Source organism: Phycodurus eques, chromosome 1, assembly GCF_024500275.1.
Source record: "Phycodurus eques isolate BA_2022a chromosome 1, UOR_Pequ_1.1, whole genome shotgun sequence".
In the NCBI taxonomy this organism is placed as follows: Eukaryota; Metazoa; Chordata; class Actinopteri; order Syngnathiformes; family Syngnathidae; genus Phycodurus; species Phycodurus eques.
The window spans coordinates 21,601,491-21,621,035 of record NC_084525.1 but is presented as its reverse complement, the minus strand read 5'-3'; the positions used below and the strand labels follow the sequence as shown (position 1 = coordinate 21,621,035).

At 43.6% G+C, this 19,545-nt stretch overlaps 2 protein-coding genes across 5 annotated transcripts; one reads left to right on the top strand and one right to left on the bottom strand.

Annotated features, from left to right (window-relative positions):
- The first annotated feature begins 1,056 nt into the window (after positions 1-1,056).
- On the top strand, positions 1,057-4,853 carry ccdc14 (coiled-coil domain containing 14). 2 transcript variants are annotated; one of them, XM_061690281.1, is made up of 5 exons: positions 1,057-1,374; positions 1,443-1,519; positions 2,978-3,091; positions 3,751-3,853; positions 4,197-4,853. In XM_061690281.1, the coding sequence occupies exons 1-5, from the start codon at positions 1,196-1,198 to the stop codon at positions 4,705-4,707; spliced, it is 984 nt and encodes a 327-aa protein (XP_061546265.1). In that variant the 5' UTR covers positions 1,057-1,195; the 3' UTR covers positions 4,708-4,853. The 2 variants fall into 2 exon arrangements, with proteins under 2 accessions (XP_061546265.1, XP_061546179.1); XM_061690195.1 differs by having other exon boundaries at positions 1,058-1,374; positions 2,978-3,121.
- A 190-nt stretch (positions 4,854-5,043) lies between these two features.
- ankrd10a (ankyrin repeat domain 10a) lies at positions 5,044-19,440 on the bottom strand. Of its 3 annotated transcripts, XM_061689890.1 has the most exons (6): positions 19,177-19,440; positions 15,370-15,522; positions 12,870-12,961; positions 10,132-10,346; positions 9,985-10,044; positions 5,044-6,249 (listed from the first exon to the last, which is right to left on the bottom strand). In XM_061689890.1, exons 1-6 carry the CDS (start codon positions 19,360-19,362, stop codon positions 5,885-5,887), a joined length of 1,071 nt encoding a protein of 356 aa, XP_061545874.1. In that variant the 5' UTR covers positions 19,363-19,440; the 3' UTR covers positions 5,044-5,884. The 3 variants fall into 3 exon arrangements, with proteins under 3 accessions (XP_061545874.1, XP_061545961.1, XP_061546049.1); XM_061689977.1 differs by lacking the exon at positions 9,985-10,044; XM_061690065.1 differs by lacking the exon at positions 15,370-15,522.
- Between the last annotated feature and the right edge of the window lie 105 nt (positions 19,441-19,545).

The window sequence follows — 19,545 nt, the reverse complement described above, 5'->3', positions numbered from 1 at the left end:
GTCCACTGGAAACCACACTAATGACACTTAAAATGACTGATGCACTTTTGAAAGCTTAGCAATGCCAAGTTTCAGGAGCACAGTAATATAAAATGCTCTGCCACTTATGCACTACAGTTCTGTGAAAATAAATAGCTACTGTAGAAATACTTTAAGACACTGAAATTTTGAAATATTCAGTCAAAGGCTTCAGTTCAAAAGTGGTTGGTCTGGTAGAACCTTTGTTGTTTTTTTTTTCACGCACTGCCACAACTTGTATGTATTTTTATGTATACATTGACAAAGATTGGATAACTGAACGGCGCACGCTCACTGACTCAAAATACTGTTGAAATCATTTTTGTAAAAAATGTCATATTGCTCATATGATATGCAACAACACTGACAACATTGTAATCATCATCCATCCATCCATCCATCTATTTTCTGTGGCACTTATCCTCACTCGGGCGTGCTGGAGCCTATCCCAGGTATCTTCGGGTGAGCGGTGGGGTACAACAAACTTCACACAGGCGGGGGCGGGATTTGAACCCCGGTCCTCAGAACTGTGAGGCAGATGTGCTAACCAGTCGCCTGGTCCAGCCCACTTGAGATCAAATTAGGGTGAATGTGGTCCGCTAACTAAAATTAGTTAGACACCCCAGGTTAGACCATTTTGTGTGTGTGTGTGTGTGTGTGTGTGTGAGTGTGTGAGTGTGTGTCTGTGAGTGAGTGAGAGTGTGTGTGTATTTGTGTATGAGAGAGAGAGAGAGACTTGGTTGATGCCAGCACTTGGGATTTTGAAGGTCTTGGGCAGAGTACATTTACATGGCAACACAAAGAAGCTGAAATCTGATTGGACAAAAAATGTACAGCACTGTACATGACTGGAAGCTGAGCAAAGTACATGTACACATGCTATGAAAGATTGGAAATGTTTTATTATATGCTATAATAATTGAATCAAGTTGTAATTGTAGGTTGGTGCTTTCAATAGTGTTTAGGCCAGGAGAAAATGCTCTGAAGGCCCTCACGGTACTCCTCTGTGATTCGCAAACTTCTATTTGGGCTCCCTCTAATAGTATTTGAAGAATCACTGAATTAGATGTTCAAAGTGTACATAATCTTACAGAATTAGATGTTCAAACTTTTTATGATTATTGTTTTGCCCCCAATCAAGTAATTCCTTCTGACATCTGTTTTGCTGTTCTTTAACATGACGCATGTTCCTATCTCCATTTGCTGCGGTTCCGGGTGCGCAGGCAGTATTGCAGAGCGGTTGCTCAGTCATCTGGAAATCACAGTGTCGTCACCGCAGATGAACTCCAATGATTTTGACGCTGAAAAGTTAGCAGACCTGCAGGCGCTGCACATCCAGAACGCTCAGCTTCACAGGTATGAGATAGGGTTAGAAGTGGTTCCGGCTACGGGCACCATCATGTTAATGTGTGTCTTTATTCCAGACGAGTGGCATTTCTGAACAAACAGTTAAAGGACAAAGAGCGACAACATAATACTGGAACCCTGTGTACCTCAGAAGGTAAAGGTTTTGTGTTTGTGTGTGTTTGTTTCTGCCCATTTTATTTACTATGATGGCCACTTTAAATCAATCCTTACAAGGATCCACATACTGAATGTTGTATTGCTTCTTGGTAGTTAAAAGGACATAGAGTATTAGATATTTTTTGATTGCCTGTATACCAATTGTGTATGTTAGTTGCTTGTATACAAATACAGTAGTTGATTCTGAAGTGCCTGCACTCCCATCAGTAAAGTAAATCCTTGATTAAGAAGATGTCTGTGAGTGAGCCATTTTGAATTTTGCGGGATTATGACGACATAAGATGACTAGTTCATATATAGTTTTGGATCCACACATTAAATTGACGTGAGAAGTGGCGCCTTCATGATGGAATGCCTTGCTCTGCCCGTACTCGTCATGGTAATGAAAAACATTCTCGAGTTGGCACACACTGCAGCAGGTGGGGTGGTGGGAGAGGCGTGGAGCAGTGGCTCATTTGCATCTGACAGGACTATAGGCCTCTATATAATCCCGCCGTCACGGGGCCGACAAGGCCTTCATTGCATCATGTGACTGATGCATTGGGCCGCGCGGCCCCTATTCGTCACTTGATGTGCACACGGCAAAAATTGTGACGGCATCTCTCGTGATTGGTCCGTTTTAGTCACATGCTGTGATGACTTACTCAGCGGTCCCCTTGGTTCTACATACCACATACGCTGCCGCCTTCTTGATCGATTTTGTAGCATAATTAAACTTATCATCTGGTCATCTTTGTCCATTTGTTCTAGCAGACACTGTTCCACGGTCGCCATTGTTGTTGCTTTGTTCCTTGTTACGGAAAGGAAAGTAAAAACGGCTACTGGAAATGGCCAAAAAATGAAGAGGAAACTCCACTTAGTGGTGCCCTAGCCAATATCAGCCGTAGCGACACCCCTGACTTGGAGGAGAACTGCAGTACATTTTCAAAACTGCACGTGTGGGTTGTGCTCCAGTATAAAGGCAAACTGCGCGCGGGATAGCCGCAGTGATGTCAGCGTGGTTTGAGTATAACGAAGCCATATCCCATCAAAACAAAACAAAAATAAAACCGATTTCACCAGAGCTCTAAAAAGTGGGTGAAAGGGTGCTGTACAGTGAACCCTCAATATCAGGCGGTTCATCTTTCACACCACCTCTACATTGTGGATTTCTAAGTGTATTATGGAATACAGTAAACGTAGAAGTCCGAATTTCGAGGAGCACATCTTCAGTGTAGCATCATGCCTGGCGCGTTTAAGCATTTACATGATCTCTTTATATTGCAGTTTTTCACCTATCGTAGGTCGGACTAGAACGCAATAACCCTGCAATAAACAAGGGTTCACTGTAAGATTTTCTATCCTTGGGGTAGTTTGATGATGCCTGAGAACTGTTTTAAATTATGAGCGGGTGGGGGGTTCTTTAAATGACTAAAGGCTGATGTTTTGTCTTTAGTGCTTAGTCTGCCAGAGGATCTTGCTGACGCTCAATCCCGACTGCAGGAGATTCAAGGCATCCTTGCAGAAGTGCGGAAATCTCTTCTGGACACAAAGAAACAGCTGCTTGACAGTGAGGCACAGAATGCACTGATGAAATCTGGTTAAGTCTTTTGCCACCTACTAACTTGCTAACCTAAATTTTGTTTTGTTATTGTACAGCAACACTACTTGGATGACAAACATTGTAAAGACACACTTATCAACAACAGTGAGACTATTTTAAGAATTTAGATTTATCCGGGCGTCACGGTGGGCGACTGGTTAGCACATCAGCCTTACAGTTGTGAGGACTGGGGTTCAAATCCCCGGCCTTGCTTGTGTATAGTTTGCAGTGTTCTCCCTGTGCCTGCGTGGGTTTTCTCCAGGTAGTCCGGTTTCCTCCCACATCCCAATAACATGCATGGTAGGTTAATTGAAGACTCTTAAATTGCCCATAGGTGTGAGTGTGGGTGCGAATGCTTGTTTGTTTATATGTGCCCTGCAATTGGCTCCGCCTCTCACCCAAAGATCGGTGGGATAGGCTCCAGGATGCCCGCGACCCTAATGAGAAGCGGTACAGAAAATTGATGGATGGATAGATTTATCCGCTGTACATAGCAGAACATTTTTAAGATATTTTCATTGTACTTCTAACATCTCAAAATGGTGGTCCATGTGGACCATATGCAAGATCAACATCGCAAATGCAAATCCCTGCAATAGTTATAACAATACCGTTGTGTGTTGCAGATTTACAGACCATGAGAACCAAATTTGTCCAAAGTGAGCAGGCAAAGAGCGAACTGGCCTCACTTGCCCAGCAAAGACTGGAAAAGATAAAAAACCTTGAGAGGTAGGTCTCGGGTGTGTAAATGGACTGGACTTATATAGTGCTTTATCAACACCATCAGAGTGGACAAACCGCTTTACAAAGTCTCACATTCAACCATTCACACACAAACATCCATACACCAATGGGCGGCTGTTGCCATGCAAGGTGCTGCCTGGCCCACTGGAAGCAAATTAGGGTTCAATGTCTTACCCAAGGACACTTCGACAATCGGACGATTCGAACCGGTGACCTTTCAGTAACTGGATGACCTACTCTCCCAACTGAGCCACAGCTGCCCAATGTATAACTGAGTTTGCTATTGAATTTGCTAACAAAGCTTCATTTGTGTTCCTCTCTGTTTCAGGATTATTAAGAGTGGCGACGTATCAGAGTGTGACACAGTTGTTGACCTTGCGATGTCTGACGCAGCACTCAAGGAGCAATATGACCAGAGCAGTGCCAGTGAGCGCATCACTAAATATCTGATGACTCTGGACCAGCCGGAGGCCTCGCACATTGGTGGTAATGTACACATGGCTGCAGAAAGGGAAGAGAACACACCAGAGGAAGCAAAAATGAGCTCAACCCTGCTGGGAAAACAGCCATCTCATCCATACCTTCATCTGGAACGGACACACAGTGATGGTTTTGAAGGACTACGATTATCAGAGCAGCAGATGGCAGAAGAGGGCCGCCGACTGTTTGACTCACTCCTCTCTGAGGGAAAGGTAGATGCTATGTCAACCGACTGCAGCATGAGGTCCGTATCGACCTTTGACACCAGAGATGAGGTGGCATTCCGAGATGGCTTGGCAGCTTTGGATGCCAGCATAGCCAGTCTGCAGAAAACGATCAAACAGGATTTAGGAAGATAATTTTACTTGTCATGGTTTACTGGCCTGGCCTAAAGTGTGGGTTCAATTAAATGGTTCTCTTTATGTGCTCTGTGATTGACTGGCGACCAGTCCAGGGTTCAGCTCCCGGTGACCCTGAACAGGATATGCAGTATAGAAAATGGATGGCTGGCTTTTTTTTTTTTTTTTTAAATCCTTTTAAATGTGACACATTTATGATTATTAAAACTTATTTTGACTATGGCTTGGGAACCTGATTTTACAATCAGTAATTACTTGGATAGACCTGTACAATCTGATGAGATTCATTGGAAAAACTTTCAAAGATTTTTTATTTAAAGTTTTGATAGAGATGGTGAGAATGTCGAGGGAAGCACGTAAAAAGCTTAATGCTAAATACTTAACTCTGCATATCACAAAACATAACCAAAGAATACAATGCGTGTCCTGCTGGGGTCAGATGAACAATAGTTTTTTCAGTCCAACATCAAACATGAGAGGAATTTAAATACAGTAGCACCAATCCCATCACATACCCCTACTGCTTGCAGCGCCAAATGAAGTAGCTACTGAGTGTACTTCAAGTAACATCAGGATGCAGCCAGTACAGATTACAAAACTAACCCTGACAAAGTGATTTGTTGCAGTGCACTACTCTTTACAAAATTGCAGAATGTTTAATAGAAAAGGAGGCAATTTCTGCTCGGTATCTTATAGCAGTGATTCCCAACCACGGTGCCATGAGAGATTAAGTGTGCTGCAGAAAATTCACTTAATTTGGTCTGAAAATTATTCAGTACAAATGAGGCATTTTGGTCATTTATCTTTGCCAGCAATGTTTAGTGACAGAACAATTCAGTTCGATGGCTGAAGGCATGATTAACCTGTCACTCATACAAAAAAGATTTCACACAAGTAAATTGTGACATTATCAGCCTTAAACATATTTTATGTGACGTTTTTGTTTGGTGGTACACTGTATAATTTTTCTAATGTAAGATATTAACCTTTGCACAAATGTTGGGAAACACTGTTTCATACAAACAGGAGTCAGATGCAGAGCACCGAGAGCACATTCCCAAAATGTGTCCCAAAAAAGTGATATCACTATCATGAACCAATTTTGTGTGACAATTTTGGGAGATGACATTTAATCTTTGAAGGAAAAAAAAAAAAAAAAAAACACACGGCCTTAGGCTTATGAGTCCTGGCACCAATGCATGGCACCGTCCACATTTTGAAAGGACTTGTGAGCAATGTGGCCTCTGTCAGACAGCTCCTCTGCTGTGTCCCCAAAGCCATGATAATGTCCATAATGCAGGAATTCGCCGCAATCCGCTCCCAACAGGCTCTGCAACGCCGGCCGATGGGACACACAGCCGTTGGGACTTTCTGTCATATGCAGTGAGCCGCACATGTCAGCTGAGTTGGGCTGACTGGGTGGCGAATCTCCTCGCTGCCAAGACAGCCATGTGGAAACTTCATTGCAGGTGGGAATGCTTTTCATCGGGTCATCATCGTGGTCAACAGGAGAGGGTGGATGAACGCTGTCAGCGGCAACATCTGCGAGGGGGGAGAGAGGAGGTTTGAATCCCTTCACATGAAGAATGTGACCTAAATTATAATTATAGTATGCGTGATTTCACTGTGGTATACATGTAGGGGTGCCATCCATTTCCTGTTGTGTAACACAACCGTAATATATAGCTGCATTCCAGAAAACTGGGAAGTATAACTTGACCCACTACGAAGTTTATGTAATTCGACCTCAATATAGTGCAGGAATCCCCAACCACTGTAGGAAAGTATAAAATTTTATTTAAGCGGTACAGAAAATGGATGGATGGTCCAGAAAACTATTTACTTCAAATAATGCATCTTTGCCTGCGACGTATACTGCATTTAGTGACGGGCAGAACAATTAATTGCTCTTCTACTAGATGTCAATGTATCAACCTGTGTATGCAGCTGTTGCAATTCATACAACAGATTAGTTTTTTTTTTTTTTTTTTCACTTAGTCAATTTCTGAGTTAATTGATAGAAGATCATCATTATAGTGGATCCTGAGATACGAGTCACTTGACTAAGGACTATTTATTTACTTTTATTTCAAACACCAGATAAACAAACAAAAACACATGCTCCTCTTCCAACTTCGGCTTCAGTTAAACAACAACAAAATCATAAGTCACAGCCTGGTCGAGTATCCTTATTTCCTCTTATTATAGTCTGCTATCTTAATGCGAACAAATAATGGGAAACACCATATATGGCCAAACGAATAGCATCAGTGTTGCAGTGTTATAAGCCTTTGAGCAACAGATATTTGAACACTAATACAAGAGCAGGCGGCACAGTGGCCGACTGGTTAGAGCGTCAGCCTCACAGTTCTGAGGACCCGGGTTCAATCTCTGTGGAGTTTGCATGTTCTCCCTGTGCCTGCGTGGGTTTTCTCCGGGCACTCCGGTTTCCTCCCACATCCCAAAAACATGCATAAATTGGAGACTCTAAAATTGCCCGTAGGTGTGAATGTGAGTGTGAATGGTTGTTAGTTTGTATGTGCCCTGCGATTGGCTGGCAACCAGTTCAGGGTGTACCCCGCCTCCTGCCCGATGACAGCTGGGATAGGCTCCAGCACGCCTGCGACCCTAGTGAGGAGAAGCAGCTCGGAAAATGGATGGATGGAATACAAGAGCAACACGTTAACAGAATATGACAAAATTGACTGGTATACTTTATCCTCTGCAAAGGACACCTAATGTCACTGTGTCTTACTGACATGAGACCATCTTCATGTACAGCAGGGCTGTCAAATTCACAGTGTGCCAAAATAAAAAAATTGGGACAACGTCATGGGCCAAACTCAATATTTAATGAAAAATCACTGTGATGTGCATGTTTCCCTTCTCTCCAGAAATGAAGCTTCAAAGTTTATCATGACAACAAACTTAAATTTTGCTTAAACACTGAATCTGGAATAAACAAACTTTAATATTATAAACACGAGATATCAAAATTTGCGATAAAAGACATCAGTGGTATTTGTGTGATATTTTGTATTTAAATTGATAACATGAATTCTTCCGTCTCGCCATCCTCTATTTATCTATCTCCAACTACCTTTCTTTTTTATGTACATCTTTTTTCAAAGGCCAAAAAACAAAACAACCCCAAAAAATAAGAATGTCCTTCAATTAAAAGCCAAACTTCAAACATTTAACAGTCCCTGTCTAGGAGTTGATAAAGGGCATTAAAAAATATGTTTTTTATGTTATATTCTTTGTTACAGCCACGTTGCTCTGCACACGACAAACAGGTCTGTCTTTTACTTTAGTGAACAGACAATCTGCCTCCCACCTGTCATGGAAGTTAACCGTTTCCCATCTTTCGTTTGGCCATTTTTGGGAAGGGGAAGTGTAAATTTGCTCGAGGAGACTGGCAGCATAGTTGCTAACGACTGCAACAGAAAGGAAAGGGCCAACACACTAGCAAAGCATTCTGGGATTTGTAATATTAGTGGCACATGTGCTATATACTGGCGGGCCAGCTCTAATACACATTTAATATGGTCTTGCGGGCCAAATATAATTAAATTGTGGGCTAAATTTGGCCCCCGGGCCAGAGTTTGGCATATATGATGTACAGTATGGCCGTATGTCTATTATGCTGCCCCCAGGTGGCCAAAGAGCACACCAGAAGGAGCAGCGCTATGTGATAAATGTGATTTAATTTCTTTACATATTTATGTCACTACTGCATGTTTCTAATCAAAATATTATATGGTACTATTTTCCTTAAAAAACACATTACAAACCTTTTTGTTGTCTTTTTGGGAGGCTAAAAGGGATGGCATTTCCATTCACCCCAGTGGGGAAAGATTGAGTGTTTTGAGACACCAGCATGGTCACAGAATGAATTAAGCCCATATTTCAAGGCACCGTTGAAAACAGCGGACCCCCGCTATTTGCGGAGGAATACGGACCGAGCCGGACCGCACATAACAAAAATCTGTGGATAATTAATACCCATGATAACTGCATTGAAAAACAAACAAACAAAAACAACTATTACATACACACATACATAAGTACAGCGGCTGAATTCACACATTTTTCTCCCTAAATTTACTTCCTGAAGATTTCACCAGATGTTGGGAACAACCCAGGTAATCCATACATACAAAGAATGGAGAGCAAATAAACTCAGAAATTAAGTTGTGTGTAAAAATGACCGAGGGAAAAAGAAGAAGAAAGGGAGGTGGAAAAAGGCATGGAAAGCCAATACAACACCTGAAATCTATCAATAATCAAACGGCAATCCAGCCCCTTGTCAGTGCAAATGAATACCAGCTGGTTCAGTCCTAATTGATGGCCTACAAAATGGTCTCATTGCCAAAGTGTGAGTCAAGACACATCTCATGATGGGTAAGAGCAAAGAGCTGTATCAAGACCATCGCAAACCATAACGATGGCATTGGTTACAGGCGCATATCCAAGCTTCTCAATGTTCCAGTGAGCACGGTTGGGGCCATAATACGTAAGTGGAAAGTAGGCTTTACGCGATCAGGATTTTTGGGGCCGATCACCGTGTTTAAAAAAAAAAAAAAAAAAAAGATCACTGATCCGATCACAAGATGGAGGAATGTGTCTATTTAAATGAAAAATTTAATTCATTTACTGTATATACTTGTGTTCTTCATTGCTCAAAAAATTATTAAATCTTATAACTTTGTCCCTCTATTTATGCCAGTGAGGCATAGTGACAGACCGAACAAATTAATGGCCTTCTATTAGATGGCAGGAAGTAAATACAGTAATTAATGTCTCCACTTTTTGTGACATTTTTGTTTGTTGGTGTGCTGTGAGATTTTTCAATTGTAAAATATGTTCCTTGAAATTACTTCTCAGCCGCTGTACATTGTACATGCATACACATACGTGTGTGTGTGTGTGTGTGTATATACACACACACATATGTACACTGAACAAAAATATAAACTCACTTGTTTTTGCTCCTATTTTTCATGAGGTGGACTCAAAGATCTAAAACTTATTCTACATGCGCAAAAGGCAATTTCCCTCAAATATTGTTCATACATCTGTGTTAGTGAGCATTTCTCCTTTTGTTGAGATAATCCATCCCACCTCACAGGTATGCGTGTGCGTGTGTCCACCATTTATTTTTTGGTGACATTTCGTTTAGTGGTGTGCCATGATATTTATCGAATGTAAAATGTGCAAGCACTGACCTAGTCTGCATCACACACTAAGACATGCATTTGCTTGTGGTCAACTCACTTCCACAGATGGAATCCATGCTATTCTCAAGTGCAGAATGCTGCATCTGCAGAAACATATCTGCAAAGCAACAGGCACCATCCACATTTAGAGGGCAATTAATGGTCCAGCGACCCTGCTAATGAATGTAAAAGGAGTCAATGTTACCTCTCCTTGCCTTCTTCATTTGACCATTTTCAAAAGCAGACTGCAGCCTCTTTCTACAGAGCAGACCAGGGCCGATCACGTTCTTTTCCTCGTTGCTCTGGAGCCCACTGAATTGCAGCAGGTGCTCCTGCAAGTTGGAGATGAGATGGAGGCAGTCGTGGAATCCGTGAGTGCGCGCGAGGTCAGCTGCAGTCTGCCCGCTGGTGTTCCTTAAACTGCACAATGATGAAGACAAGCGAGTAGAAAGCAATGCATGCAAAACATTCATGTTAATTCTTGACTGTGTAAAAGCATCAACAGTATTTTTACACACAGCTCTGGGGAAAAATGACAAGACCACCAGATTTTCCCTTAAATCAGCATATAATGGTGCAAATTTGTCTTTGTGAAGGATGCATGAAACAAGCCAAGTACAGAGTTGCCCTGGAAAAAAAACCCTGCTTCCCCAACCAACTCTGAAGTTTTTTTCCAGCAAGTGTGGATAGACTAGAGGACCTACAGTGGTACCTTGACTTAAAAGTGCCTCAACTTGGCTTTTTCAAGTTATTAGTTGTTGTTTGGTTAAAAAAGAAATTAATTACGAGTGAGCTATAGAGATATAACTCCCCCAAATGAAGTAAAAAAATAATAAGAAGAAAGCAAGGGTCGCGCCATACCCTTTTCAGCCTTTAATTGACGTGCTATACATTCAAACAAACAAATACAAAATGAAACCACTTGCAATCAGCATGGTAAATTTAAACATGATGTAAATGGCCGAGAGAAGCTAGAAACAGAGATCCCGACTCACTCACTAGGCTACACCTTTTTAAAGGTGTACGTCAACACACAGACACTACATTGTGTATAGGGATGGGTGACAGCGAGAGAGAGAGATGGACTTTGGGCTTTATTATACTTTATAAATCCAGTTTCACATTTTTATGATTTTTAAATTTTGATTTTACTGTAAAGTGCAATTATTGTTCCTTTTAAAAATGTAGCAAAAAAAATCTATTGGAAGGGTGTAGCGGATTAATGGAATTTCAATTAATGGGGAAAATTTATTTGATATGAATAAAGTGGTCACAGAACGCAAACTCGTAAGTCAAGGTACAATGACAGAAAGTATGCGAACCCTCTGGAATTTATTACATTTCAGCAAAAATTGATCATAAAAGGTCATCTGCGCTTTATTTAAATCACAAGGATAAGCAGAGTCTGCCGAAACCAATACCACACAAACAATTATGTTTTCATATCTTCATAGAGCATAACGTCAAGATTCACAGGACAGGGAGGACAAAGTAAGCAAACCCTTGGATTTAATAACTGGTTAACCTTCCTTTGGCAGCAATGACCTCAATCAAACATTTCCTTTAGTTGCTGATCAGATGTGCACAACAATCAGGATGAATTTCGGACCATTCCTCTTTACAAAACTGTTGCACTTCAGGATTTGTGGGATGTCTGGTGTGAAAAACTCTCTTGAGGTCATCCCACAGCATCTCAATCAGGTTGAGGTCAGGACTTTGACTGGGCCACTCCAGAACACGGATTTTCTTCTGAAGCCATTGTGTTGTTAAATTGCTTCTGTGTTTTAGATCATTATCCTCTTGCAACACCCATTGTGTATTGTCCATACCATGATGCTCCCTCTACCATGCGTCACAGATTGGATAAGGTTTTTAGGTTGGTGTGTTGTGCCTTTCCCCCCCCGATCTTCCTTATTCTTCTCTACATGTGGCATTGTGTTCCTGCCAAACAATTCAACTTTGGTTTCATCTGTACACAATATTTTGTCAGTCGTGCTGTGGAACATCCAAATGCTCTTGAGCAAACTTCATACCTGCAGCAATTTTTATTTATTTTTTTAAGACTGCAACAGCTTCCTCCTTGGTGTTTTCCCATGAATCCCATTCTTGTTTAATGTTTTACATATGATACATTTTTCGACAGATGTTGGCATGTCCCAGTGATTTCTGTAAGTCTTGACACTTTAGTTTTGTTTTTGTTTTTTTTTATAAAGTCATTGAGCATTCTGCGCTGTCATCTGTACAGGATGGCCACTTCTTGGAAGAGAAGCAACAGTGCTAAACTTTCTCCATTTATAGAAAATGTTGTCTAACCCTGCTTATGAACATCAAGACCTTTAGAAATACTTTTGTAACCCTTTCCATCTTTATAAAAGTTTATATATAAAGCCCTGACCTCAACCCGATTGGCATCACCTCAAAAGAACCTTTAACACCAGACAATCCACGAATCTTAATGAACTGCAACAGTTTTACAAAGTTCATCCTGATCATCTGCTCTGCAACTACAGGAAACTGTTAAACTTTGTTGAGGTTATTGCTGCCGAAGGAGGGTCAACTAACTAGTTATTAAATCCATGGGTTTACTTACTTTTATCCTCCCTGTCCTGTGAATGTTTATTTAAAAATAAATATATGACAACTAGTAATTGTTTGTCATATTAATTTAAGCAGACGGTTTATTCTTTTGATTTAGCTGACGCTCAGACTACATTTTATGGCCAATTGATGCAGAAATTTGAAAAACTCCAAAGAGTTCACATACTTTTTCCGCCAACTTTACCCCTGCATTTGCATTATTTGCTATCGAAACTCTAATTCTCAATTTAAACCTTTATAGAGGCCGAAAAGCGTCCCAGAATAGATAGTTCAACCTTTAAGGTTCCACAGTCTATGAAAAGTTTATCTGCGGTAGTCCTGAGTTCTCCTCAAGGGGATACTTACTGTAGTTTAGCGCCCGCTATCAGCAGCACTTGGATGCACTCCATGGAAGCTGCCCTGGCAGCCTTATGGATGGGGGCCTCACCTACAAAGTCCTGAAAACACAGGGGGGCAAACTATAAATACAATCTGAATTCCCTTCAGAAATTGCATGTGAATACTGAGAGATGTGGTTGTTGAGCTGAAGTGCTAGAAAAGAAAAAAGAAAAAAAAACGCAGTTTATATAAGAGCAAGAACATGCTACATCATTGATTTTCTGTTCTTGTAGCATGCGTGTCTCTGTATTCACATTATAAAAGGTTTTAACTTACAATAGCATTGATGTTGATACCACTATGTCTCAACATTAAAGGTCACATATTTTAACAGACCAACTTTTTCTTGTATTTGGGATGTTATATTGGCTCTATGGTGCCTCGGTAAATGTGAAATATGAAATAAAATCATCCAAGAGTTCCTGAGTCGCAGACGCTTTTCTGCAGAGAGGCCTGAAATCAGGTCATTCAACTCCTCGAGCTTATCTACGTCACTAGCGAAGATCTCCACCTACCTCTCCGCTCCCGAGCCAGCACTGTCAACATAACAAACGTGTGCTCTCACGACAGGGTCTTGTACACGGAGGCAACCAATCAAAGGAAAGGGAGCAGTCTTAGCCAAATATGGACAAAGCGGATAAAAAACTGGGTCAAACAGAAGTTGCTGTCAGGGGCCTTTTCTGGACACTCGTATGACAAAACCTAGGGTTTTTCTGTTTTTTTGTTTAAATGAAATTGACACTTTTATATTCAGTCCTTGTTAGAGAGTCACTCTATGGAGGTCTAAATAACCAAAATATGGGACAAATATTTTGGCACAGTGAAATACTTACATTTGTATTAGAAGTAGCCATAGTAGTAATGAGGCAACCTGTTTAAGCATTTATTTGACAGCCAGCTTAAAGTCCATGTACGAGTAAGCTCTTTGTCCTCACTATTCTTAGTAATGGTTAGAGCACTACTAGAATGACGAGTAGAACAACTGTCTTACTGGTAATGTTCTTTCCATCAATGCATAAAAGTTATGAACAGAATCGGTGACAAAGGGCGGAGTACAACCCTCACTGGAAACGAGTCCGACTGACTGCCGGCAATGCAGACCAAACTCTGACACCGGTCGTACAGGGACCGACCAGCCCGTATCAGGTGGTTCGGAACCCCATACTCCCGAAGCACCCCCCACAGGACTCCACGAGGGACGCAGTCGAACGCCTTCTCAAAGTCCACAAAACACATGTAGACTGGTTGGGCGAACTCCCATGCACCATCGAGGACCCTGCTGAGGGTGAAGAGCTGGTTCAGTGTTCCACGGCCAGGACAAAAACCACACTGCTCCTCCTGAATCTGAGATTCGACTTCCCGACGGACCCTCCTCTCCAGCACCCCTGAATAGACCTTACCAGGGAGCCTGAGGAGGGTGATCCCCCTGTAGTTGGCACACACCCTCCGGCCCCCATTCTTAAAAAGGGGACAACCACCCCAGTCTGCCAATCCAGAGGCACTGTCCCCGTTGTCCACGCGATGTTGCAGAGGCGTGTTAACCAGGACAGCCCCACAACATCGAGAGCCTTGAGGAACTCCGGGCGAATCTCATCCACCCCCGGGGCCTTGCCACCGAGGAGCTTTTTAACCACAAGGGGGACCTCAACCCCAGAGATAGGAGAGCCCGCCCCGGTTACCCCAGACTCTGCTTCCTCATGGGAAGGCGTGTCGGTGGAATTGAGGAGGTCTTCGAAGTATTCTCCCCACCGATTCACAACGTCACGAGTCGAGGACAGCAGCGCCCCATCCCTACTTTACACAGTGTTGATGGTGCACTGCTTCCCTCTCATGAGACGCCGGATGGTGGACCAGAATTTCCTCAAAGCCGTCCAGAAGTCGTTTTCCATGGACTCACCGAACTCCTCCCACGCCCGGGTTTTTGCCTCAGCGACCACCAAAGCCGCATTCCGCTTGGCCAGCCGTTACCCATCAGCTGCCTCACGAGTCCCACAGTCCAAAAAGGCCTGATAGGACTCCTTCTTCAGCTTGACGACATCCCTCCACCAACGGGTTCAGGGATTGAAATAGCGTAATACTTCTTGGACTTCAGCCAGATTTCAAGGATCTCGAAAAACTGCCCAAATCGCTTTCCATAAGCAAGGTCTTCTCTGCTGACCTAAACACTATCAGAACCATTGACCTACAGTACATTAACAACCTAATTTTTTTTTTTAACATTAAATTGTATTAATTTATTCCCAACAGTAACGTGTACTTGTTCTAAGAGTGTGCAGAAATGTAATATAATAGTGGGAAAAAGGTTGCTCGTAAGACAGTTATTCTATTGCTGAACTGAATTGTCTTACTAGTGAAGAAGCAGCATGTACTAGTACAGGGACCTTAAAGTGATGTTGAATGAATGCTCGAATGGCTTTCCATAGTACATAGTAGAAGTAGTAGTAGTCGTCACATTCACACTGCTGACCTGCCGGTTGACATCTGCACCAGCCTGCGATAGCCACAAAACACAGCGAGGATGCCCGCCAATCGCAGCTGTGTGTGTTGGGGTCTGGTTCAAGCGACTGGACACCGTATTCACGTCGCAACCCATCTGCACCAGGCGTATGACACACTCCAACTGCATGTAATCAGGAAAACATTCAAATGAAACAGCTGCAAAATGTTTTTCTTAGCATTGGGGGGGGGGGTGCATAGGGACAGAGAGCAAGAAAAATAATTAGGTTTTCAACAATAGTTGAACGAATTTTGTCTTCTGATTTAAGAACTTATCCATCCATTAGTTGTGTATATCAATACATCCATTGATCCATTTTCTATACCGTTTATCTTCACTAGGGCCGCGGGCGTGCTAGAGCCTATCCCAGCTATCTCTGGGCGAGACGCGGGGTACACCCTCAACTGGTCGCCAGCCAATCGCAGGGCACATACCACCACACCTCTGACTTCTGCGTTAACCATCCATGAACAGGATGTGAGACGCATCTTCAAACAACAGAAGATTAACAAAGCGACAGGCCCGGACCATGTGTCCCCATGCTGCCTCAAAGTCTGCGTGGACCAGATCGCTCCAGTCTTCACTCAGATCTTTAACAGATCTTTGGAAATGTGTGAAGTTCCATCCTGTTTCAAACGCTCCACCATCATTCCAGTCCCCAAGAAACCTGCAATCTCTGGTCTGAATGACTACAGGCCTGTCGCTTTGACATCTGTGGTCATGAAGTCCTTTGAACGTCTCGTGCTGGACCACCTCAAGAGTGTCACAGGTCCCCTGCTGGACCCCCTGCAGTTTGCCTACCGAGCGAACAGGTCTGCGGATGATGCAGTCAACATGGGACTGCACTTCATCCTAGAACACCTCGACAGTGCAGGGACCTACGCGAGGATCCTGTTCGTGGACTTCAGCTCAGCGTTCAACACCATCATCCCTGAACTCCTTTCAACCAAGCTTCTCCAGCTCAGCGTCTCACCTGCCATCTGCCAGTGGATTTACAGCTTTCTGACGGGCAGGACACAGCAGGTCAGGCTGGGGGAGGCCACCTCATCCACACGCAGCATCAGCACTGGGGCGCCCCAAGGTTGTGTCCTCTCTCCGCTGCTCTTCTCTCTCTACACGAACGACTGCACCTCAGCGAACCCGACTGTCAAGCTCCTGAAGTTTGCAGATGACACCACTGTCATCGGCCTCATCAAGGACGGTGACGAGTCTGCATATCGACAGGAAGCGGAGCGGCTGGAGCTGTGGAGCGGCCGACACAACCTGGAGCTGAACACGCTCAAGACGGTAGAGATGATCGTGGACTTCAGGAGGCATCCTTCGCCACAGCTGCCCCTCACGTTGTCCAGCTGCCTTGTGTCAACTGTCGAGACCTTCAAGTTCCTGGGAATTACAATCTCTCAGGACCTGAAGTGGGCGAACAACATCAACTCCGTCCTCAAAAAGGCCCAGCAGAGGATGTACTTCCTGCGGCTTCTGAGAAAGCACGGCCTGCCATCGGAGCTGCTGAGACAGTTCTACACAGCGGTCATCGAATCGGTCCTGTGTTCTTCCATCACAGTCTGGTTTGGTGCTGCTACAAAAAAGGACAAACTCCGACTGGAACGGACAATCAAAACTGCTGAAAGGATTGTCGGTACCCCCCTACGCACCATTGAGGACTTGCACGCTGCCAGAACTAAGACAAGGGCGTGCAAAATCCTCTCGGACCGTCTGCACCCCGGTCACCGGCTCTTCCGGCTCCTTCCCTCAGGTAGGCGCTACCGATCAACGCAAACTAGAACTAGTAGACATTCCAACAGCTTCTTCCCTCTTGCGATCAACTTCTTAAACACCTAACCTATAATTCCATTACAACAAGCTGGCAATTTTTTGACTTGAGTTCGTTGTCACATTTCTGTGGGGCCAATTATGTATTACTCGTGCACTCACTGTAGTTGTCTCGCCATGCTGCACTATTTGCATATACTGGCCACTCATGCCAGAGTAGCATCTGCTCCATTTGCACACTGATTGAGGAGTATCTGTAACATTTGCACAACCAACATTGTCCCAGATGATTGCACTACTCGTCACTTTAAACCGCATACACTCCTTGAAGTCTCACCGCCCTTTGCACAATGGTCATTGCACCGGACTATTGCAATATTAGTCGTTCGAACTGCTCTAAGTGCTAGAGGACTCTGCATCTTTTTGCACAATTGTTTTTTGTCAATGTCTTGATGTCCCCAAAGTGTTCTGTAAATTGACTGTCTGTTGTACTAGAGCGGCTCCAACTACCGGAGACAAGTTCCTTGTGTGTTTTGGACATACTTGGCAAATAAAGATGATTCTGATATAAACAAACAACCACTGATACTCACATTCACACCAACTGGCAATTTAGAGTCTTCAATTAACCTACCATGCATGTTTTTGGGATGTGGGCGGAAACCAGAGTACCTGGAGAAAACCCACACAGGGACGGGGAGAACCCACTGCAAATTCAGCTCGTGAAAAATAGAAATTGAGGAATATACCAAATCCATCCATCCATTTTCTACCGCTTATCCGGGTCGGGTCGCGGGGGCAGTAGCTTTAGCAGGGACACCCAGACTTCCCTCTCCCCAGCCACTTCATCCAGCTCTTCCAGGGGGATCCCGAGGCTTTCCCAGGCCAGCCGAAGGACGTAGTCTCTCCACCGTGTCCTGGGTCGTCCCCGGGGTCTCCTCCCGGTGGGACGTGCCCGGAACACCTCACCAGGGAGGCTGTCCGGGAGGCATCCGAATCAGATGCCCCAGCCACCTCATCTGGCTCCTCTCAATGCGGGGGAGCAGCGGCTCTACTCTGAGATCCTCCCGGATGACAGAGCTTCTCACCCTATCTCTAAGGGAGAGCCCGGACACCCTGCGGAGGAAACTCATTTCTGCCGCTTGTATCCGGGATCGCGTTCTTTCGGTCACGACCCACATCTCATGACCATAGGTGAGGGTAGGAACGAAGATCGACCGGTAAATTGAGAGCTTCGCCTTTCGGCTTAGCTCCTTCTTTACCACAACTGACCGATACAAAGTCCGCATCACTGCAGACGCTGCACCGATCCGCCTGTCGATCTCCCGTTCCATTCTTCCCTCACTCGTGAACAAGACCCCAAGATACTTGAACTCCTCCACTTGGGGCAGGATCTCGTCCCCGACCTGGAGAGGGCATGCCACCCTTTTCCGACTGAGGACCATGGTCTCTGATTTGGATGTGCTGATATACCAAATCAATTTAAAATAAAATTTTCTTTTTCTATTACGTTTATTTTGGAAAGGACCTAACCTGATATTTGTAATTTGACTTTGACCTAAGCTTGTATGTTTCTTGTGCACCTGTTCAATAAAAACAAACTCAAAAAACGTGGCACACCCTTCCTGTTTTGGCGCCTAAAGTTACTATTGGTTCTGCCGGGCACCTTCGCAACCAATCAAGGATTTACAGACTTTTTTTTTTTTTTTTTTTTTTTTTTTTTACGTTTTCGTGCCGACAACTTTATTGTACACTGTTGTATTACCAGTCGCGTTCGACGTAAAAAATAAACTCTCCACTAAGTACCAATCATCTTATATCACTACTGTTTTCCCGTAAACTATAAACACATAACAGTAGTGGAAAAACAAAAACGCCGACAGTATATGTGAACACAATACTTTTACTCGTAGTATCATGCCTAACTGCGTGTATTTAAAAAAAAAAAAAAAAAAGCCGACACAAACACATGACAGTGGTTCTATGGACTTTGAAGCTAATCCGCACCTGTCCACAGTGAGCAGCCCAGTGAATGGGGGTCCAACCGTAGCAGGAATCCTCGGCTGTGAGATGAGTGTGATGCTGGTACAGTGACAGCAAAGCTCCAACATCACCATCACGACAAGCGCGGTGGATAGGGAACATGCTCGTGAACGCCTCATCTTTGCTGGAAAAGTCTCGTTCAAGAGACATGAGTGAAGTCTGAAAACTCTTCGAGGTGTTTCCTGGTCACACGGAGCCGTCTATACACGTTTCACATTAATTCAAACACAAAGGAAGTCGAGATAAGCTTCTCGACGCAGCTGGAAAGGAGCAAAACCCGGACTGGATTATTTTGCAGTCCGGGTTACCATTAGTACGTGAAAGTCAGTTGGA

Excerpts from the sequence above, each read along its gene's own strand:
- ankrd10a (XM_061689890.1), bottom strand. The coding sequence starts at position 19,362 with ATGTCTCTTGAACGAGACTTTTCCAGCAAAGATGAGGCGTTCACGAGC. Across the intron at positions 12,962-15,369 it reads GTGCAGATGTCAACCGGCAG|GACTTTGTAGGTGAGGCCCC; the intron begins GTCAGCAGTGTG and ends CTGTGTTTTCAG. Across the intron at positions 10,347-12,869 it reads ATAGCGGGCGCTAAACTACA|TTTAAGGAACACCAGCGGGC; the intron begins GTAAGTATCCCC and ends ATCATTGTGCAG.
- ccdc14 (XM_061690195.1), top strand. The coding sequence starts at position 1,196 with ATGACGCATGTTCCTATCTCCATTTGCTGCGGTTCCGGGTGCGCAGGC. Across the intron at positions 1,375-1,442 it reads CAGAACGCTCAGCTTCACAG|ACGAGTGGCATTTCTGAACA; the intron begins GTATGAGATAGG and ends TCTTTATTCCAG. Across the intron at positions 3,854-4,196 it reads AAGATAAAAAACCTTGAGAG|GATTATTAAGAGTGGCGACG; the intron begins GTAGGTCTCGGG and ends TCTCTGTTTCAG.